At 43.3% G+C, this 23,452-nt stretch overlaps 1 protein-coding gene across 1 annotated transcript; it reads right to left on the bottom strand.

Moving 5' to 3' along the window:
* Positions 1–3,253: 3,253 nt before the first annotated feature.
* On the bottom strand, positions 3,254–19,693 carry tor4aa (torsin family 4, member Aa). Its single transcript, XM_085792355.1, has 3 exons — positions 19,608–19,693; positions 10,712–11,215; positions 3,254–4,390 (listed from the first exon to the last, which is right to left on the bottom strand). Exons 2-3 carry the CDS (start codon positions 11,213–11,215, stop codon positions 3,524–3,526), a joined length of 1,371 nt encoding a protein of 456 aa, XP_085648481.1. The 5' UTR covers positions 19,608–19,693; the 3' UTR covers positions 3,254–3,523.
* Between the last annotated feature and the right edge of the window lie 3,759 nt (positions 19,694–23,452).

The raw sequence follows: 23,452 nt of genomic DNA, 5'->3' as shown, positions 1-23,452 counted from the left end.
ATAAAGTGAGGGACCAGTCAATAGAGTGAGGGACCGGTCAATAAAACGAGGGACCGGTCAATAGAGTGAGGGACCGGTCAATAGAGTGAGGGACCAGGCACAATAAAGTGAGGGACCAGTCACAATAAAGTGAGGGACCAGTCAATAGAGTGAGGGACCGGTCAATAAAGCGAGGGACCAGTCACAATAAAGTGAGGGACCAGTCAATAGAGTGAGGGACCGGTCAATAAAACGAGGGACCGGTCAATAGAGTGAGGGACCGGTCAATAGAGTGAGGGACCGGTCAATAAAGTGAGGGACCAGTCAGGGACAGTCAATAAAGTGAGGGACTAGTCAATAAAGCAAGGGCCAGTCAATAAAGCGAGGGACCAGTCAATAAAGCGAGGGACCAGTCAATAAAATAGTCAATAAATAATTTTTTGGTTTATTAGAACGTCGATTCACATGTAATTGATCACATGGACTGTTAGCTTAGCATTAGCCTTTAGCCTTTAGTCCCTCACTTCATTGTGTCCTCCAGAAACACTTCCTGTTGTCCAGTTGTTTTCTGAACTTGTAGCTTGTTTCTGTCTGCGTGTGTCCTCTCAGGGCCACCGTAGGTCTTTGAAAACAACCTCTTAGCTCTAATTATCAGACGGACGTATCAGTGGAGTTTCCTGCTGCTCTGAAGCTGCTGAACTTCGTAACGTTAATGTAACGATGCAGGTGAGTCAGAGCTCGTTCACAAAGCTGGAAAATCACAGTTAAATTAGACGAAGAATCAGAGTTCAGACTGAGGATCACGGAGGTCTGAACCGAGTTCTGTCAGTGCATCAAAGACATGTAGACGTTTATATTTCAGTATTTCACAGTCAGTGTGTTCATCCTCAGAGGAGCCTGAAGGTCTGAAGAGCAAACGATGACGTACACTACCAGTCCACCTTCTCCTTCAATGGGTTTTCCTTATTATTATTATTTTTTATCACTTTCTACATCGTAGATTCAAACTGGAGACATCGGAACTATGAAGGAACTCACATGGAGTTATAAAGTGTTAATAAAACCAAAGTGTCTCTGTCCTCTGAGCTAAAGCAGCTGAGATGGCAACAGCAACAAAGGTCTCAGCTCCTCTGGGAAGAACTCCTTCAACACTGTTGGAAAACAGAAACAACAAGCAAAAGGTGGAGAAAAATCTAACATATAAAACATATTCTGCTTTGTTCAACACTTTGGTGTTTACTACATAACTCCATATGAGTTCCTTCATGGGGGGCAACCGCCATTCCGACATCCTACCGGTCCGACATAGGGCTCTAATTGTCTAAATGGCAACACTTAATTTTCTATCAAGTGTCCCATCATTCCGACACTTCTTTAGCCTAGAAATCTATCTTCCCCCTAGCGGCAGCAAATATATTTGCTCCGTAGGTGGGTCTAGAAACGAGCCATAGGAACTTTTTGAGTCTGGAACACCGTTTGTGTTGACCAATCACAGCGCTCTATCTGTTTAGAGAGTCGTTGGGCAGCTTAACGTGATGACGACATACATTTTAATTGGCTTGTCAGGCTAACGTCATCCTGCTCTTTGCTCTGATTGGTCGTAGCGCTACCCTATTGGTGCAGAGGCAGTTTGAAAGACAGCCTTCATCCCGTCCCCTGGATTGAGCCGAGGTCTACCGGTCGTTACCAGACTAGACATGTTAATGATATAGTTTGGCTTGTCAGGCTAACACTTCTTGCCTCCTATGGTCGGAATGATGGTATGTTTTTCTTTTTTTAAACATCCGGTCTTTCCAACAATTCCTTTAATAGCGTATTTTTTTTCCCCAAAAGATTTTGCACTGGTTGGGTTTAGGCAATGAAGAAAGGAGTTGGTTAAGTTTAGCAAAACGCACAACCATGTGGGTATTCCTCTATCAGCATGTCTTAAAGAAGGGAGTCACCTGTTGAGTAATGCACATTTCCTCATATTGAAAGCCTTGTCGGAATGGTGGGACGTTTGCATGTCCGAATAGCGGTATGTCGGAATGGTGGGATGTCGGAATGGTGGGTTCTCTAAATTGTGGTATGTCGGAATGGTGGGATGTCGGAATGGTGGGTTCTCTAAATGGTGGTATGTCGGAGTGGTGGGATGTCGGAATGACAGCATGTAACCTTCCTTCATAGTTCTGATGTCTCAGTTTGAATCTACAATGTAGAAAGTGATAAAAAATAAAGAAAAAACACTGAATGAGAAGGTGTGTCCAGACTTTTGACTGTAGTGTTCAGACCAGTTCAGTCACTTTGTCTTTGTGTTTGGAGGCAGAAACGGATCAATAAAACCTGAACCTCCTGCGTGGAGGGAAACAACCAGAGGTCAATGAGTTGTTTGGACTTTGTCTGAACCTTTAAAAATCTGGTTTCTGGTCCGAGTGTTTCACAGACTCTGAAGCAGCCGAGTCGTAGCTGAACCAACTCTTTCCGTCTGAATGAACAAACCGTCCTGTTGTTTTTTTCTTCAGAGTTTTGGCTCGTTCAAGTTTCCTGATGCCTCTCCTGTGGCTCTGTGTCTTGGGGTCATTCTTATGTTCCCACATTTCTAACTTTTGTTGTCACTGAAAATTAGGCCCTATGTTCCCACAGCCCTTTGGTCCCACCATTGGTTGGGTTTAGGCAATCAAGAAAAGAGTTGGTTAAGTTTAGTAAAAAGACCTGGTAGAGGCTAGACAGGCCAGATAGGTAGAGAGAGTCCAGTGGGAACATAGGCACGCTCCCTGTGTCTTCATGGTTTGGAGAAGTGAAGCAGAAGCAGCGTCTTCACAGCAGGTTGACCTTGGCCACCACCTGCTTGCAGCCGGTCTGCGAGTACTCGCGCCCCCCCACCGCGGGGTAGTACTGGATCTCCCCCGCCAGCCGCTCGATGTTGGTACGGTCCGGGTAGAAGCCAGGCCTTTACTGTGCGTTCACACCAAAAGCTTCCAAAGCGTCAAAACGCCGGAAGTCAATTCATTTTCAATGAGAGCCCGGCGACACTGAGCGTCCAAAGCTTCACCAGACGAGAAGTTGAGCTTTAGGGTAATTAGCTATGACGCGGTTCGGCGGCAACCTGTCAGAATAGAGATGTCCGTCGGCTGCCTTTTTTTAACTCCTTTTTTTGGTATTTCGGCTCCCCAATGACCAGCGTGATCGAACTTTGACGTCAGTCACGTGACGAGCGACCAAAGCGGCTGAAAATATTTGCCGTTTTGGGAGCTGTCTTGTCTGACGCCCAGCCTCGAGCGTTTTTGACGCTTTGGAAGGCAAGGCAAGGCAAGGCAATTTTATTTGTATAGCCCGTTTTTTACAAACAGTTTGTCTCAAAGGGCTTTACATGGCATTGTAACAACATCCTCTGTCCTTAGACCCTCACATCCACGAGGAAAAACTCCATGGAAAACCCTTTTAACAGGGAAAACCAGGAGAAACCTCAGGGTGAGCAACAGAGGCTTTGGAAGCTTTTGGTGTGAACGCACAGTCAGTCCCGTGGCTCTGTGTGTCTTCATGGTTTGGAGAAGGGGAAGTGTCTTCACAGCAGGTTGACCTTGGCCACCACCTGCTTGCAGCCGGTCTGCGAGTACTCGCGCCCCCCCACCGCGGGGTAGTACTGGATCTCCCCCGCCAGCCGCTCGATGTTGGTACGGTCCGGGTAGAAGCCCTCGCGCGTCATCTCGTCCAGGAAACACTCCATGACGTGTCCTTTCTCCAGGAGGCCGAGGGGCAACACGTCCGCCTCGGTCCACAGCCGGTGCAGCGCCTTCAGGCCGCCGCGGAGGATCGGCGTCAGCTCCTTCACCAGGTTGCCGTGGCGCCCGGCCGCCGTGGTCATGGCCATGGAGACGCTGGAGGAGTTGTGCAGCATGTGCTTGGTGATGTGGGCGTGGCCGAGGTTGCTGAGGAACAGGTAGACGGCGTTGAGGAACTCGTTGGACTGCTTGGACGCCGGCGCCACCAGCCGCCACAGCGCGTCCAGGATCTCCGCGTGCATGTGCTCGGCCTCGTCGAAGATGAAGAGCGGGATCTTCTCCTCCTCCTCGGCGCGCTCCACCGCCGCGGCCACGAGCGCGGCGAGCTCGCGGGCGCAGCGCGCGGCGTCGGCCTCCTGGGGGCAGCGGTGCAGCACGTAGTACTGCAGCACCAGCGCCTCGCCCACCACCGAGCGGAAGTGCGCGGCCAGCAGCCGGCCCAGGTGGCTCTTGCCCACGCCGCTCGGCCCGTGCAGCGACAGCAGCAGCGGCTTGTTGTGCACGTAGGTGGACAGGTAGTCCCTCAGGTGGGACAGCAGCCCCTCCACCGCCCCCTGCTGGCCGAACACCTCCCGCCGCAGCGTCTTCTCCAGGCCCTCCAGGTCGTAGCGCAGCACGTGGTCGTCCAGGTTCTCGATGGCGTTGTACACCTGACGACACACACAGACCAGGCGGAGTTACTACCCAGAATCCACCAGCTATGCTCTGGATCTTTACCAAGGGGGCAGTTGTCGGTCTGAGAAGTGAAGTCACTTCCTCGTTCAACAAACTGCAATCCCCTCTTCTTCCTCTGGGGGCTGGTGTCAGAAAGCAGCATTCTCCATAGACCCCCATGTTAAAATCACCCACTTTACATCCTCAATAAACATGATCAAAGCCTGGTGTTTACTGTTATTAGGTTAAAACTCTGAGGGGTTTAACTCTACTGTTTTACTGTTATTAGGTTAAAACGCCAATTAGGGCGCGGAAACGTTGAGTGACAGGTCCGAGCAGCTCCGTGGACAGCTGCTTCGAGGCCAGTGGGCGGGTTCTCGGCCGGCCAATCCAACATGGCGCTGTTCAGGCTGCCATGTTGGAGTCACAAAAACGACTCCCCAAAACCAATGGGTGACGTCACGGACGCTACGTCCATTCTTTTTACAGTCTATGGTCTTTACAGGCCACTAATTACGAGATAATATCAAGTAACCACCCCCTCGAAAATGAGATGGTACATCTCAAGGGGCTATCCTTCGAAAATAAAGGCACATGAAGTCACATAAAGAAATAGCCAAGAAATAACAATTAATTTGGTACTAATGTCAAGAAATAGTCTAGAAATAACGGTCAATTTTGTAGTAATCTCATGTTTTTCATAAAGGCAAAAGATTGCTTTGAATTCTTTGGGAAAAGCCAAGATTTCTCCACCAAGTCCTTGACTAATTGACTAATATTTCTGGGCTATTTCTACGCAATCAATTGTTATTTCTTGGCTGTATATTATTTCTCGACATTGCTATGAAATTGACCGTTATTTCTAGGCAAATTCTAGACATTGTGATGCAATTATTTGTTATTTCTTGGTTATTTCTTGACATTATCACGTAATTAACGGCTTGTAAATTAAAGGGTTACCTTTTTTACCTTTCCAAACATATCAACAGACATCTGAAACCACTGGGACATAATGCTCCTGCAACAAAACCATGTAGAACAGGTAGGTCCAAACTATCATATTCCACAAAGGGCCGGTGTGAGGCTGCAGGTTTTTGTTCACACCAACCAATCAGCAGCAGCACCAGATTTGACCCATTTAATAAACTGATCTCAGTCTTCAGAGAGTCGATTGGTCAAACTGTTTTGGAACAAAAACCTGCAGCCACACCCCGGCCCTTTGAGGAATAATAGGAATAGTTTGGACCTACCTCCACCCACCTACGATTGATCAAGGCTTAACAACAAAACAGCCACAGAAGTAAATAATAGAGAAAGAAATAACTTAAATACATACAAAATAAACTAAAAATATTAGTAAATAAGTAAAAAGGGGGTATAAGTATACACATAACTCACTGTACCCTGCAAATACTCACAAGTTTACACTACACACATGTTGGTTAGTGGGCGTTCAACACCAAACAGTGAGCATCTTATCCAGCTGAACTGCAGAGGGAAACTTATTCCCAGGTGTTTCCATTAGATCGGATGGGATTTCTTTGCAAAAAAATGTCTAAAGGGGCTCCAGATGTTCTCAAAAAGTGGTTTCTGAACCCTGAACGTGATCTGTTCTTACTTGAACTGCTCAGCGTGCTTTTTAATTGCCCCTTGGGGATGAATAAAGTTTTTTGAATTGAATTGAATTGAATTGAATTGAATTGAATTGAATTGAATTGAATAAAGGCAGAGTTAACATTAACTCTGAGAGACATTTACCTATCGTTGGTCTGTCCACCTCCTTCCAAGCAACTGTGATGACTCTTTTGGCCAACAACAGGCCGATATCTAAAAATAATCTTTGTTTCTTTCTTATGTTACAGTTGATTGCGTAAAAAACCAAACAGAAAAAGTTTTGTTTCTAAATGTAATTTAATCTCTAATATTTCCTCAAGTCACTGTTTCACTTCTTCCCTGAAGTTCTTTATTTGAGAACTCGGCCACAAACGGAGGGAAACCGCCCTTTTCCTTCTCACATTTTATGCAAACATCTGGAATGGCACTGTTGAATCTATTAAGTCTAACTGGAGTCATAGAACACATTAACCAGTTGTACTGCAGAAACTGTAAACATGTGTTCACTGTTCACTGCACAACTCAAGTGTTTTTAAGACCTACTAAACTGTTTTTTTTTCTCCCTGAGGACAGTTAAAGTTGATCAATCGCTGATGTTTAGGTTTGTTTCATTTCATCCAGCGTGAACGTGCAGCATGTTGAGAAGCTGCTGTGGTGTAGACCAGACCAGACCAGATCTGGGACTCCAGATAAACGACTGGAGGAACGAGTCCGACACCGAGGCGATGACAGGCGGCAGCGCTGGTGTTTATTTCTGCTAATGGAGCGTCTAATCTCCACAGATCTCTTTGCTTTGTAGCTCTAGAAGAGGAAACAACTCCAGTCCAAGTTTATTTCCGCTCCGCTGCAGACGGCATGAGGCTGCAACAGGAAACTCACAGGGATCCATTAAAGATGTTTGTGTTGGAATAAAAGGCCAGAGATTCGGAGCGATGCACGTGAGGCGGAAATTCAAAATCTTACCAAGAATATTTGTCTTATTTCTAGTCAAAATGCCATTTCTAGTCAAAATAGATCTAATTATACATATAATAAGACTTTTTTAGACACTTTTTAATTTTTTCAAGCAAATTTTCCACTTTAAATAAGTAGAAAAATCTGATAGTGGAGCAAGTGTTTCTTTCTTATTACAAGCACAAAAAACTTGCTTTCACTGGCAGATTTTTCTACTTATTTCAAGTGAAAATTAGTTTGAAACAAGTGAAAATGATCTAAAAACAAGTTGATTTTTAGGTGATGAGTCTTATTTTAAGTGGAAAGAGATTAGTTTTGACTAGAAATGAGACATTTTGACAAGAAATAAGACAAATATTCTTGGAAAGATTTAGAGTTTTTGCAGTGAACCTCAGCGTCGGAGCAGCTGGATGTGAACGTCGGAGCCCGACAGGACCAAACATGTCTACACTCTGTGTTCTTCAGGTTAACACCAACTCTTCTCCCTCCACTCTTCACTGCACATCCAGCTGCAACAGTCGGTTCACTGCTTCTGCTCTGGGCAGGAACAGGAAGTCATGGCAGCTTAGGAACAACTGTTGGGAATGTTGTTTCACATTAAAACTACTAATTTGAACTAATGGAGATAATAGAGGAAAAATCAGCTCAATGAGGTTCTTTACTCTGTGGATTTTAACCAATTTAACCAATAATACAGCTCATTTTAAAAAATTTGAACACTTAAGTGTGATAAGTTCATCTCACACTGTGGTTATCCACCAATAGATGGAGCCAAACAGGCTAAAAAGTGGTGATTCAACACTTTTAACACTTTTTTAGATAATGGATTGTGTAAAGATAAATGATATAATAACATAATAACATATTTACCACAACATTTTATTGTGGTAAAGATGAGTGGTTGAAATTATTTGGGGAAAAATCAGCACATAGTGAAGAAGAATATTGAAGAGATGTGCAGATTGTTTAAAGAGTAACACAACTCCTTTTAAATGTCTTGTTTTGGCTGAATTGCTTTGATCGAAGTTTTTATTGTATATTGAGTCATCATTTCATTGTACTGATGTACAATGACAATAAAGGCTTTCTATTTCTATTTCTATTTCTATTTCTATTTCTATTTCTATTTCTCATATTGTGATGTACAGGTGAGCTCCTGGGCGTGGCCACATGAGGAATTTATACCGTATTTATATCTGTCCACATATTTGTTTAAAGGGACATTGTGTAACTTCTCCTGTCATCTATTCACGAAAATCGATTATTTGGTTCTTCTGTCTGTTTTTCATTAACTGTTTTTCAATCCCCCCATCAACAAAGTGAAGTGTTCCTTTCAGCTCTGAATTAGCCGTTCATATTGTCACGTGTATTGTTTTGCCTCGTGCTGACGGACCACTTGTTTACATAGAGGCTTGTTTATGCCGTTACGTGCAGCGGCTGTCGTCCGTCTGCCGTCTGCCCGATTTCACCTGAATGCAGCATGAAAAATACCACTGAGTTGCTTAGGATAAGCCCTGCCCAGAGATTTACAACATACAGTGTTGTGAACAGACCCAAAGAAACGGCCGATTTTCACGGCCTAAAAGAGGTTTGACCTGAAAAAAAAAGTTTTTATTTGGACCTAACCAACTGCTGATCGGCGGGCGCTAACCCTGGGCGGAGGGATACGTGAGTTGGTTAGGTCCAAATAAAAACTGGAAAAAATTATATTATAGCGAACAATGGAACTGTGTATTTTTTTTCAGGTAAAACCTCTTTTAGGCCGTGAAAATAGGCCGTTTCTTTGGGTCTGTTCACAACACTGTATGTTGTAAATCTCTGGGCAGGGCTATTATGGGCTGGCGTTGCTAACGGGAGGAGTGCAGAGAGTCTTCTACTGCAATTAAAGTACTTAGGAGCTATTTGTAGATCAGACAACCCCACTTTAAAAAAAATGCTACTATCCCTTTAAAATAGCGTGGGTGAGTTGTTTTCGTCTCGTTTCAATATAAACCAGGCTAAGCTAACAGATGTTTGATGCCTCGTATTATGGGATGGGACCCTGTTTGTACTGTTGATGACGTTTAGTGCTGTTCTGAGCATTATTTGTGGCTGTAAGTGGCTTTTTGATCGGTGGATAGTGGATCCGTATACTGCGCAGTTTGTTACGGTGCGGTCATTGCTAACGTTGCTACAACTAGAGAAGCTAGCGGTTAGCAGACTTCATCATCGAGGGGGGGTCTAACTCGGTGTTACGGTGCGTTGGACCATGGGTTAAACTTACACTGGAATATCCCTTTAACATTAGTGTAATAACTCATCTATCAGACGATGTATTATATTATACACTTAAAAAAATGCTACTATCCCTTTAAAATAGCCATTAAATATGAAGTTTGATGTTCTGACTGGAGCTGTGAGGAGACCCTCACCTGTCTACTTCCTGTTATACCATATATGGCGGTCTCTGGGTCTCACCTGTAGGAAGACGATGGCACAGAGCAGGTAGAGACAGTAGGCTACTTGGTAAAATCCTATTGGACACAAGCTGTGTTTGTCAAAGAAGGAAACCCTAAAACAATTAGAGTCATTCATTTATGTGAAAAATAAGACATTTACTCTTACTCTTACTTGTACTAAAAGCATGTACTTTTGGATACTTAAGTACCTTTAAAAGCAAGTACTTTTTTTTACTCTTACTGGAGTAACATGTCGACTGAGCTACTTTTACTTGTAACGGAGTACATTTTGACCAGTAGTATTTGTACTCTTACTCAACACTGCAAAAACTCAACATCTTTCCAAGAATATTTGTCTCATTTCTAGTCCAAACTAATCTCTTTCCACTTAAAATAAGACTCATCACCTAAAAAATCACTTGTTTTTAGATCATGTTCACTTGTTTTAAACTAATTTTCAGTTGAAATAAGTAGAAAAATCTGCCAGTGAAAGCAAGTTTTTTGTGCTTGTAATAAGAAAGAAAAACTTGCTCCACTATCAGATTTTTCTACTTATTTCAAGTGAAAATCTGCTTGAAAGAAGTAAAAAGTGTCTAAAAACAAGCTGCTTTTAATGTGATGAGTCTTATTTTAAAGCAGAAGTAAGTGGTCCGGTCGTTTTGGCTAATGCTGCGTTCCAGGCAGGCTTTTGAAATCGTAAATTACAGCTTCAAGTCACAACTTACGACTTTGTAGCGTTCCAGGCAACCCACTCGTGTTTTTCCGACCTGTTTTACCGGTGAAAGTCACTATAACGGCCACTCGTAACTTCTGACCCGTGAACTCGTACCAGATCGAACTGGTACCACTTCACGGTCGGAAAAATACGAGTTTCCTTGAACGCACCATAACAGTCCTCGTCCCTACGTCGCCACATTCACGGCGTTCCTTGGCTGCACACACAGCCCTGCATGCCGTTCTCTCTCCTCATTGGATAAAAACTGTAGGATACGATAAATGTTTTCTCCTGGGCTCAGAGCAGAGCAGAGTGACTGACAGACCCGTGTTTCAGACCAAACACTCTATAGAAGTGATTGCTGTCGGAAGATACAACTATTTAAGACTTAGATTAACACAAATATATCACTTACTTCTGCTTTAAAGTACTTAGGGGCTATTTGGAGATCATACAACCACACTTTAAAAAAATGATACTATCCCTTTAAAATAGCCTTTAAATATGAAGTCTGATGTTCTGACTGGAGCTGTGAGGAGACCCTCACCTGTCTACTTCCTGTTATACCATATATGGCGGCGGTCTCTGGGTCTCACCTGTAGGAAGACGATGGCACAGAGCAGGTAGAGGCAGTACTTGGCGCGGCTCTGCTCCTGTTTGGGCGGCGCGCGGCACCGGCCCCCGTTGGGGAACATCACGCGCCTCCTCTTCCTCCTCTTCTTCCTCTGGGCGGCGGCGGAGGACAGGGCCGGCACCGAGGACGAGGGCGTGAGGCCGTCGAAGGTGAAGATCTTGGGGCTGGTCCGGGCCGGGGCCCCCGACGGCCCCCCCAGCCCCACCCCCGCCGCCTCCAGGGCCAGGTCCATCCGCCGCTTCTTCAGCGCCTGGTACTTCTGCTTGATGCGGATGACGGCGCGGAGCGACGAGGAGAACGAGGACAGGCTGGGGACCGGGCTCGCCCTGTGGCTCTCGTCCCCCCTCTCTCCTCCTTCGTTCTCTCCTCCGTTCTCTCCCTCCATCTCTCCCTCCATCAGCTCCTCCTCACACTCACACTCGCCGTCCGTCTGCGAGGCCGAGCTGCTGCTGTCCTGGTCGCTCATCTGCACACACAGACAGACAGACACACATCAGTTCAGGTTTAGTTCATCTGTCCTAAACATTAAAGCTGTACAGAAAATAAAAATGAATTTGAGCCCTCTGTGGGTCTATATTCCGGCGTCAGTTTAAGCCATGGTCCAACGCACCGTAACACCGAGTTAGACCCCTCCCTGGATGATGAAGTCTGCTAACCGCTAGCTTCTCTGGGGTCATTCCCATGTTCCCACATTTCTAACTTTTGTTGTCACTAAAAATTAGGCCCTATGTTCCCACAGCCCTTTGGTCCCACCATTGGGTTTAGGCAATGAAGAAAGGAGTTGGTTAAGTTTAGTAAAAAGACCCGGTAGAGGCTAGACAGGCCAGGTAGAGAGAGTCCAGATAGGTAGAGAGAGTTGAGTGGGAACATAGGGCTGAGGGAACATAGGCATGGACCCGCTTCTCTAGTTGTAGCAGCGTTAGCAATGACCGCACCATAACAAACAGCGCAGTCTATGGATCCACTAGCCACCGATCAAAAAGCCACTTACAGCCACAAATAATGCTCAGAACAGCACCAAACGTCATCAACAGTACAAACAGGGTCCCATCCCATAATACGAGGCATCAAACATCTGTTAGCTTAGCCTGGTTTCTATTGAAAAGAGACGAACACAACTCACCCACTCTGCTCCAGTTATACGCTATGCAGCAACTTTCTGTGTCCAACACAGAGTCCAGGCACTGACAACACACGTCTGAGGCCGACTGGCAGCACAAACATCTGGTTTCAGCACAAACATCTGGTTTCAGCACAAACATCTGGTTTCAGCACAAACATCTGGTTTCAGCACAGACATCTGGTTTCAGCACAGACATCTGGTTTCAGCATAAACATCTGGTTTCAGCACAAACATCTGGTTTCAGCACAATCATCTGGTTTCAGAGGACAGGCAGTGACCACACTAACCACTTGATTCCCCCAGGTCCAGAACATAGTCTCCACCGCAGCTGCCCCTCTTTGACTTTTCTCCTCCATTTCCTTCAGCTCGTCTTCAGTAAACCCGGTCTCTAACTGATAGCAGCGCCCATCGAAATGAAACCAGTCGTTGTTGTTCTCAAACTGCATAAACTCAGCCGTGTCCGTGATGTTTCCTTCACTAAATTACAGACAGTCTCTTCCTGCAACAAACGGCGTCCTGATCGCGTGTGTGACGTTGCGTCTAATCTCGCGCTTGTTCACGTGATTCTCTCGGTTCATTTCCCTGTGAGCACTCGATAATAACTTTTATAAACTGATGAAGATACATAGGAACTTAGCTGCATTATATGGAGTAATACACACACATTCATCCTTGAGCTGCAGGACTCTACTTCACTCTGTCATCACCTCCACGCCAGCTGACTACCTGTAACCATGGCTACAACAGCTGACTACCTGTAACCATGGCTACAACAGCTGACTACCTGTAACCATGGCTACAACAGCTGACTACCTGTAACCATGGCTACAACAGCTGACTACCTGTAACCATGGCTACAACAGCTGACTGCCTGTAACCATGGCTACAACAGCTGACTGCCTGTAACCATGGCTACAACAGCTGACTGCCTGTAACCATGGCTACAACAGCTGACTACCTGTAACCATGGCTACAACAGCTGACTACCTGTAACCATGGCTACAACAGCTGACTACCTGTAGCCATGGCTACAACAGCTGACTACCTGTAACCATGGCTACAACAGCTGACTACCTGTAGCCATGGCTACAACAGCTGACTACCTGTAACCATGGCTACAACAGCTGACTACCTGTAACCATGGCTACAACAAGCAGACATCACAGATAGGATATGGGGGAATCAAGTGGTCAGTGTGGTGGTCACTGCCTGTCGGTGGCCGCTGAAACCAGATGTTTGTGCTGAAACCAGATGTTTGTGCTGAAACCAGATGTTTGTGCTGAAACCAGATGTTTGTGCTGAAACCAGATGATTGTGCTGAAACCAGATGATTGTGCTGAAACCAGATGTTTGTGCTGAAACCAGATGTTTGTGCTGAAACCAGATGTTTATGCTGAAACCAGATGTTTGTGCTGAAACCACATGTTTGTGCTGAAACCAGATGTTTATGCTGAAACCAGATGTCTGTGCTGAAACCAGATGTTTGCGCTGAAACCAGATGTTTGCGCTGAAACCAGATGTTTGCGCTGAAACCAGATGTTTGTGCTGAAACCAGATGTTTGTGCTGAAACCAGATGTTTGTGCTGAAACCAGATGTTTGTGCTGAAACCAGATGTTTATGCTGAAACCAGATGTTTGTGCTGAAACCAGATGTTTATGCTGAAACCAGATGTTTGTGCTGAAACCAGATGTTTGTGCTGAAACCAGATGTTTATGCTGAAACCAGATGTTTGTGCTGAAACCAGATGTTTATGCTGAAACCAGATGTTTGTGCTGAAACCAGATGTCTGTGCTGAAACCAGATGTTTGTGCTGAAACCAGATGTTTGTGCTGAAACCAGATGTTTGTGCTGAAACCAGATGTTTGTGCTGAAACCAGATGTTTGTGCTGCCAGTCGGCCTCAGACGTGTGTTGTCAGTACCTGGACTCTGTGCTGGACACAGAAAGTTGCTGCATAGCGTATAACTGGAGGAGAGTGGGTGAGTTGTTTTCGTCTCTTTTCAATAGAAACCAGGCTAAGCTAACAGACGTTTGATGCCTCGTATTATGGGATGGGACCCTGTTTGTACTGTTGATGACGTTTGGTGCTGTTCTGAGCATTATTTGTGGCTGTAAGTGGCTTTTTGATCGGTGGATAGTGGATCCGTATACTGCGCTGTTTGTTGGACCGTGTTGGACCATCACCATGATTTCTGACTTCAAAATGTTTGAGATGCAACAACGTTTTGTCTCAAACGCAGCATCAGAGTAACAACATGCAAAGACACTGATGAGATACAGAAAACAACTTCAACACTTTGACACGTTGAGCTGCAGAAACTCACAACAGTAACACTGTCTGTTGTGTTGTGAGTTTATGCAGCTCATGTGTCAAACTGATGATGTTCATGTTTGTGTGTTTTCTGTAGTTGCAGTGCGTTGGCCCCTCGGGGCCTCCGTAGATCTCAGGTTAAAGGCTTTAATGAGGAGCTGCTGATTGGCTGCTGAGGACAGTAGTGGAGCGTTCAGCAGCTTCACAGCGTCGTCATGGTGTGTTAAATATTCTCCATAACTTCAGGATGAGTCACAGATCGACACGTGACTGAAGGTGTCGACTCTCTGACACTAAATAAACCACAGCTGTGTCATGAGCAGCTGATTACTGAGTTTTAAATAGAAGGAATTTCAAAGGAGGTTAAATCGAAAGCAACTGGACTTAGTTATTTGTCCAGTTGCTTTCGATTTAACCTCCTTTGAAATACTATGACCTGGGCAAATGAGAATATGCACCGGCTTAAATAGAAGGAAGCAGGTTGGGTGAAGCTGTGCTAGCAGTTTCCCTCCGCTTCCAGTCTTTATGCTAAGCTAAGCTAAGCTAACCATCTCCTGTCTGGAGCTTCTTACAGTTTATTAGTTTATTTTATCGCTACTTTTTACAATTTTTTGTAGCTTCTGTGTTTGCACCCGACACCACGTCCAGTTCCTTAGTAAGTAAAAAGTAAAGTGAACTTTTCTGCTCGTGGCAATAACAACTTCTCTGATTAATGCAACAGCAGCGTCATCAACTGTTTGACATATTACAGTTTTTCTCAGTTGCTAAAACACTAAACCCTGTTGTCTGAACCAAGTGCTCAGTTGCCTGAACCCACTGATTGAATCAGTCTCTTTTGGCAAAACCATCAACACTTTTCACCTGTTTAGACTCAACTTACCAACACATTTTCATTGTGATGCACCTGTGTTGCATAATGCTGAGCACAGGTGGCAAAAGTCAAACACAACTAAAGCACAAGTTTCACCGGTTGAACACAACAACTCAAAATTGATCACACTTGTGTCCAATGATGTGAGGGCACATATACTGTAGCTGGTTGAGGATGAAGTCCTGTGGCCTGATCCAGTACAGAGAAATGATGCTGTGGCTGAGTTGTGCACTTCTCATTTCTATATTTTTGTACTTTATTTTTACGTAGGTTTACTGCATACAAGTGCTAAATGCACAAGATTTCTGTTTGTTTTTGTACTGTACAACTGCTACGTGAAAATGTACAAGATTTCTGGTTTTTGTACTCCTTTTTTTTTTTACTATGTACAAGTGCTAAATGCACAGGTTTTTTGTTTTGCAAGAGGAGAAGATGAGAGGCGACAGGGTGAAGAAAGAAAGGATGAGGGAGGGAGGGAGGGAGGGAGGGATGAACTGGGCAGAAAAAAAGAAGGAAGGAAAAGGGGATGAAATGGATGTGGAGAGGGAAGGAGGAGGGTGAAAGAAAGGGAAGGAGAGAAGTGCTACAGTGTAAATGCACAGGTTTTTTGTTTTGCAACATGCATTTAGCTACAGTGAACGATAAACATTTATTTCTAAAGCTTCATGTGCTGAGCGTTGTGTTTTCTATTTTTCTATGTAGTGTTTAGTGTCTGCTCAGTAGTGCTTTTAATTTTGATTGACTCGGGGCACGATTTGGCAACAAAGTTCAGTTTTGGGCACCAGATTAAACTGTTTTGAGGTGAAAGTTTGGTTTTGCAAGAAGAGTCTGAGGTTTTGTGAATGTAGCTTGAAAATTGGGGTTTGTGTTCACAGTTTAGAGAAAAGGAGAGAAGCTTTCAAGAAATGTGTCTTAGCAATCGAGCAAAACTGTATTCTAAATGTAAAGTTTGACTAAAGCACCACGTGTCCTCTCATGTGCAGCTTCCTCCTCCTCCTCCTCCTCCTCCCAGCTGGAGCAAAGACATGACTTTTTCTTTTCTTTTGTTTGTTTGTGTTTCATAGTTTTTCTCTGTTGCACTGAACATTTTATTGTTTCATTCCTAATTTTATTTTTCTGTATTTCTCATTGTTTATCTTCTTGAGTTAATGTAATTCTATGATGAAGGGAGTGGAACTTTGTGCAAGCCTCCTAGGCTTCGTTCCCTCCTTGCACTGTTTTAACATTGTGCTAAATAAATAAATCAAATCAAATCAAACATGACACAGCAGCTCAGAGGAGGAGGAGGAGACTGGAGCCACAGCTGGATCAGATAGACATCCAGCTGTGGCCGAGGATGATTCCTGATAAAGGCGCGGTGGTGTGTGTGTGTGTGTGTGTGTGTGTGTGTGTGTGTGGTAGAGGGGGGGTGGGGGGTTAAATACCTGCAGCCAGTTCCAGTTTCTACAGAAAACAAAGCTCCTGCATGATAACATCTCTGAGCTCAGATTCCTTTCACTAAACTCCTCAGTTCCTCCATCGGCTCAGATCCGTTGATTCAGACTTTTAAAGTTTAACTTTAAACTTTCAACTGCTGCTCAACTTCCACATGAACTCTTCTTCTCCATGTTGTTTCCTCTCACGTGATATTTAAATCAAGAGAAACGTGAGCAGTAAAAGAGCTGCAGGTCCTTTTAATAAGAAGCATTTTAACAAACCAGCTGCAGTTTCTGCTTCGTTCTGACCATTAAAACCTCTTAAGTCTTTAACCTCTTTTCACCTGCTTATAGCTGAGAACTTCAAACTTTATCTATTTTCTTTTCTTTTACTTTTATTTGCTCTGTTTTTAGTGTTTTGTTTGTTTTTATTCTGTCTTATGCTTCTTTTTTTAATGTTTAGTCTTTATGTAAAGCACATTGAGTTGCCTTGGTATGAAATGCGCTGTAGAAATAAAGATGCCTTGCCTTGCCTAATGTTAAATAACTCACATGATCTAAGGTTTATATGTGTGTGTGTGTGTGTGTAGTTAGTTTGTATATAGTATATACTGTATGTGTGTGTAGTCAGTTTGCAGAACTACAGTCGTCCTGTTATACAACCTCCTCCTCCTCCTGTTGCAGAACTGTTCTCTCTCTCTGAAAAGGAGGAACTATCGGTTACACCCAGCGGTGGCCGGTCGGTCGGGTCAGAAGAAAAATGTCACACACACACACACACACACACATGCAACACACACACACATGCAACACAATTAGTGACACAGTTACAGTTTTTCTCAATTGCTAAAACACTAAACCCTGTTGTCTGAACCAAGTGCTCAGTTGCCTGAACCCACTGATTGAATCAGTCTCTTATGGCAAAACCATCAGCACTTTTCACCTGTTTAGACACAACTTACCAACACATTTTCATTGTGATGCACCTGTGTTGCAAAATGCTGAGCACAGGAGGCAAAAGTCAAACACAACTAAAGCACAAGTTTCACTGGTTGAACACAACAACTCAGAATGGATCACACTTGTGTCCAATGATGTGAGGGCACATATACTGTAGCTAGTTCAGGATGAAGTCCTGTGGCCTGACCCAGTACAGAGAAATGATGCTGTGGCTGAGTTATGCACTTCTCATTTCTATATTTTTGTACTTTATTTTTACGTAGGCTTACTGTATACAAGTACTAAATGCACAAGATTTCTGTTTGTCTTTGTACTGTACAAGTGCTACGTGTAAATGCACAAGATTTCTGTTTTTTGTACTCCTTTTTTTTTTACTATGTACAAGTGCTAAATGCACAGGTTTTTTGTTTTGCAAGAGGAGAAGATGAGAGGAGACAGGGTGAAGAAAGAAAGGATGAGGGAGGGAGGGAGGGAGGGAGGGAGGGATGAACTGGGCAGAAAAAAAGAAGGAAGGAAAAGGGGATGAAATGGATGTGGAGAGGGAAGGAGGAGGGTGAAAGAAAGGGAAGGAGAGAAGTGCTACAGTGTAAATGCACAGGTTTTTTGTTTTGCAACATGCATTTAGCTACAGTGAACAATAAACATGTATTTCTACAGCTTCATGTGCTGAGCGTTGTGTTTTCTATTTTTCTATGTAGTGTTTAGTGACTGCTCAGTAGTGTTTTTAATTTTGATTGACTCGGGGCACGATTTGGCAACAAAGTTCAGTTTTGGGCACCAGATTGAACTGTTTTGAGGTGAAAGTTTGGTTTTGCAAGAAGAGTCTGAGGTTTTGTGAATGTAGCTTGAAAATTGGGGTTTGTGTTCACAGTATAGAGAAAATTAGAGAAGCTTTCGAGAAATGTGTCTTAGCAATCGAGAAAAACTGTAACAAGGAACTTTATGGTAAATAAACTTCCTGACAGAGCAGAGAGGGGGGAGGAGAAGAGAAGAGAAAAGAAGAGAGGAGAAGAGAAGAGAAGAGAAGAGAAGAGAAGAGAAGAGAAGAGAAGAGAAGAGAAGAGAAGAGAAGAGAAGAGAAGAGAAGAGAAGAGAAGAGAAGAGGAGAGAAGAGAAGAGAAGAGAAGAGAGGAGAAGGGAAGAGAAGAGACGAGGAGAGGAGAGAAGAGAAGAGAAGAGAAGAGAGGAGAGGAGAAGAGGAGAGGAGAGGAGAGAAGAGGAGAGAAGAGAAGAGAAGAGAAGAGAAGGGAAGGGAAAAGAAGAGAAGAGAAGAGAAGAGAAGAGAAGAGAAGAGAAGAGAAGAGAAGAGAAGAGAAGAGAAGAGAAGAGAAGAGAAGAGAAGAGAGGAGAAGAGAAGAGAAGGGAGGAGAAGAGAAGAGAAGAGAAGAGAAGAGAAGAGAAGAGAAGAGAAGAGAAGAGAAGAGAAGAGAAGAGAAGAGAAGAGAAGAGAAGAGAAGTTCTTATTCCAGTGAAAGTTCAGTGAACTGAATCTGAATCTTGGCTCAGAGACGAAGTCGATTCTGGTGAAGTGAGTGTGAAGCCTGAAGGGAGGGAGGGAGGGAGGGAGGGAGGGAGGAGGGGTAAAGGAGGGGTAGAGAGGCGTCGGTATCACTGTGTAATGTGTGTGTTGTCTGTGTGTAATCTGTGTGTGTGTTGTCTTTCCTCTGGGGGGGGGGGGCAGCGACCTGAGAGGATCAGCTGCATACCGGACATTTCACCGCTACGTCGCTACGTAGCAGCACTGTGATGTTAAACATGGAAGAGTCAACAACATGCATGGACCTGCACACACACACACACACACACACACACGCACACACACACACACACGCTGGGGATTAGCAGCAGCTTTCTGGAAACGTCTTTTTGGAGAGCTGCTGCTGTTCCCCACAGAGACTGAGACAGAGATATATTGTTCTATTGAAATGTCTCTGTAATAGTTTGTACAGTGCTTTGGCAACAACACATTTCTGTTCATGCCAATAAAGCTAACTGAATTGAATTGAATTGACAGAGACAGAGGTAGAGGTAGAGTTGTGGATGGGAACAGAGCAGTCAGAGCAACAGACAGACAGAGGAGAGGAAGTTGGAAGTTACAGAGAATGAATAAATAAAGTAAAATAAAGTAAACTAACAGCTTGCATGAGCAGGAGAAGATGAAGAGGAAGTTGCTCTCACCTTGAAGTGTCTGTAAGGTTCCAGTGGAGGTTGAAGAGCAGCTAGATCCAGTCTAGGTCTAGGTCTAGGTTTAGTCCAGGTCTAGGTTTAGTCCAGGTCCAGGTTTAGTCTAGGTCTAGGTCTAGTCCAGGTCCAGGTTTAGGTTTAGTCCAGGTCTAGGTTTAGTCCTGGTCTAGGTTTAGCCCAGGTTTAGGTCTAGTCCAGGTCCAGGTTTTAGTCCATAGTGGAGCTTTGCAGCAGAGAGAGCAGCTCCTCTCAGCAGGAAGAGCCTCCACCGACCGACCGACCGACCGACTGTCACAGCTGCAGCTCTGCAGCACAGACCATCAGCTGGCTCCTCCTCTTTCTCTCCTCCTCCTCCTCCTCTTCTCCTCCTCCTCTTTCACACTCTGAAGCCTCAAAAAGCTGCTTGAAAAGAAAAAAGAAATAAAGAAAAAGCAAATTATCATAAAACATAGGTTTTGTTTTGAGTCTGAACTCTCCTCCTTTGTGTCTCTACACTGCAAAAACTCTACATCTTTCCAAGAATATTTGTCTTATTTCTTGTCAAAATGTCTCATTTCTAGTCTAAACTAATCTCTTTCCACTTAAAATAAGACTCATCACCTAAAAAATCACTTGTTTTTAGATCATTTTCACTTGTTTCTGTTGCTCACCCTGAGCTTTCTCCTGGTTTTCCCTGTTAAAAGGGTTTTCCATGGAGTTTTTCCTCAGTGGATGTGAGGGTCTAAGGACAGAGGATGTTGTCATGATGGGATGTAAAGCCCTTTGAGACAAACTGCTGGTAAAAATGGGCTATACAAATAAAATTGCCTTGCCTTGTTTCAAACTAATTTTCACTTGAAATAAGTAGAAAAATCTGCCAGTGAAGCAAGTTTTTTGTGTTTGTAATAAGAAAGAAAAACTTGCTCCACTATCAGATTTTTCTACTTATTTCAAGTGAAAATCTGCTTGAAAGAAGTAAAAAGTGTCTAAAAACAAGCTGCTTTTATGTGATGAGTCTTATTTGATTTGTTTTGACTAGAAATGACATTTTGACTAGAAATAAGACAAATATTCTTAGTAAGATGTGCATCTGTTTCCAACGAAGCCGGTGAGAAATCGATCCATGGAGCGGTGGATAAGGTTGTTAGGGGCCCAGTGCTCGGTGCGATGGCCCGTGGCTCTAATAAGTAGAAAATGAAAAGTGAAAAGTGAGGTGAAGTGTTTCATTGTGTATTTAACAGCCTGTTCATGATGTTCTTCAGTGTGTTACTGTTGTAACGCTGCAGCTTCAAACGCCTCAAGGCTAAAAAAAGAAAAGAAAAAAAGTTTCTTTGTGGTCGTTTCACTTATCACTTGTGTGAGTTTCACAGGAAACATGGCTCATCGTAGCTTATCGCACAAGAAACACACACACACACACACACACACACACACACACACACACACACACACACACACACACACACACAAAGTGCTTGTTCATGCGTCATTACTTTTCATCAACCTGATTAATTTGAATTAGTTTGTCACTGTGATATTTATATGAGATAATCCTGTTGTTTTAGAGGTGAATGCAGCCGGAACTACATTCCAGACACGGCTGCTGCTGGGCGGAGGGATTTCAGAAGAGAAAGTAGTTCCCAGTATTTGCTTCATGCATCATAATGTTACAGGATTATACATTTCCTAGTGTAGTGAATGTGCACCGATAATTAAAGGTGATGAACCTGCTGCTATGACTATAGTGGTTATAGTGAGAGGAGGATCTGACTAAATGTTGAACTGTCCCTTTAAAGCAGTCAAAGCTTTCCCCACATACCAGTACCAGTCTTTATGCTAAGCTAAACTAACTTGCTGTAGCTTCAGATTTAACGTTCAGACACGAGAGTGAAATGAAATCTATTGAGAAGATTGGAAATAAACACCGAAAAAACATAAATTAGAAACAGTTTTTCATCATTTTATTCAGATTTCAACGAAACCAACTAAACCGCAGCTGGTTTCAGGTTCTCAGATAATGTAGTTATATATATATTATAATGTTTTATCTGTTAATCTGTTCATCTTTGGGTTTTTTTACGCTGCAGCTCATTTGAATCTGTCTCTTTTGAACTCCTGGATGTTTTGCGGCCGGTGTTTTCTAGGGAACATGCAGCTGCGTGGGTGTTCACATGTCAAGAGGATATAAACAGAACAACTCTGAGGTGTGGTTGCTTCATGTTTGCATAGCGCATGATTTGCCTACATCTAAAAATAAAAAATGTTGTGTAACGTTACGCGTGCACGTTTCTCCTTCATATGAGAAGTGAACTGAACTCGACAGCCGTTGTTATTGCAGTGTGATGACATTCATAAAACCAGAACACGACGCTTCACACTGCACAGAAACTAAACGCTGCAGCAGAAACTCTAAAGTCTGATGATGATTAGAGAATCTAGAGGAAGCTCGAGTCCTTCCTGTCGCTGCCTCAGGCGTTTTCACTTCCAGTAACCCAGTCGTTGTGTCTGCTGTTATCTGTGGCACTGCCCCTTTTTTCATCTTTATTCTAGACCGTAGTAGTACTACTTTCATTTATGTAGGGGAGACCGAGGATGGTTGGAACAGCTTCACTTTCACCAATAAGGGATTAAATTAGAGCCATGTGATCAATATCATGTGAACCCACTCCCTCTCTGACATTACACTGCAAAAACTCTACATCTTACCAAGAATATTTATCTCATTTCTAGTCAAAACAAATCTCATTCTACTTAAAATCAGACTCATCACATTAAAAGCAGCTTGTTTTTAGACACTTTTTACTTCTTTCAAGCAGATTTTCACTTGAAATAAGTAGAAAAATCTGATAGTGGAGAAAGTTTTTCTTTCTTATTACAAGCACAAAAAACTGCTTTCACTGGCAGATTTTTCTACTTATTTCAAGTGAAAATTAGTTTGAAACAAGTGAAAATGATCTAAAAACAAGTTAATTTTTAGGTGATGAGTCTTATTTAAAGTGGAAAGAGATTAGTTTTGACTAGAAATGAGACATTTTGACAAGAAATAAGACAAATATTCTTGGAAAGATTTTGAGTTTTTGCAGTGTACATGTTTTTTAGGTCAGAAACTAAACTTTTGGACCAAATCTAAATGTTGATTAGTGTCGATACGGTTGAAGTTTGATTCAGGTAACTTGTTTAAGATGAAAGAGCAGGTTCTCAGGTGAAATATGAGTCTTTTCATTGATGTTTATTGATGATGTTATGTTTGAAACACTGACTGACAAGGTGAGGACGGTTGTTAACACCTTTTATCTCTGTTGTTTGGTTAGGATTAAACATCTTTCCTGGAGTTTTGCATGGATTATGAGCTGAAGGTTTCCATTCATACATGTTCACCTTTCATTAGTATTATCAGAATATGTTCTCTAAAGGGATAGTTCAAGATTGTGTCAAATTGGCCCATTGCCATACTGTAATCCCTATAGTCTTAGCAGCAGTAGGTTCGTTACCTTTAACTGTCGGTGCAAATACAGAGACTGATGATGAAAAACTGTCCCTGAAGGCAACGTGCATCAGCGGTTTTACATGAATTTCCCTCTAAAACAACTCTGTGTGGTAACGTTGTGTTATTATCTCATAGCGTGGTGAATGTGCAGCTCACAACTTGTCCACCAGAGCGTTGTGGAGTTGTTGGATTGTGTATTTGATGAGTTTGATGAGGGAATGTGTGATGAGAGTGAGAGAGAGTGTATGTGCTGTTAGTCCCTATTGTGCACTTTATGATTTGGCGCTCCTGTTTCCCTGCTTTTATTAGTGCATTCTGTCAATTTTTTAAATATTATGGTTATCATGTCTTATTTCAATTAATCTTAATATTG

The sequence above is a fragment of the Trachurus japonicus genome, chromosome 12 (genome assembly GCF_045865225.1).
Source record: "Trachurus japonicus isolate A0001 chromosome 12, Traja_1.0".
Lineage (NCBI taxonomy): Eukaryota > Metazoa > Chordata > Actinopteri > Carangiformes > Carangidae > Trachurus > Trachurus japonicus.
The sequence above is the reverse complement of the archived record's forward strand: the minus strand, read 5'-3'. Positions and strand labels throughout refer to the sequence as shown.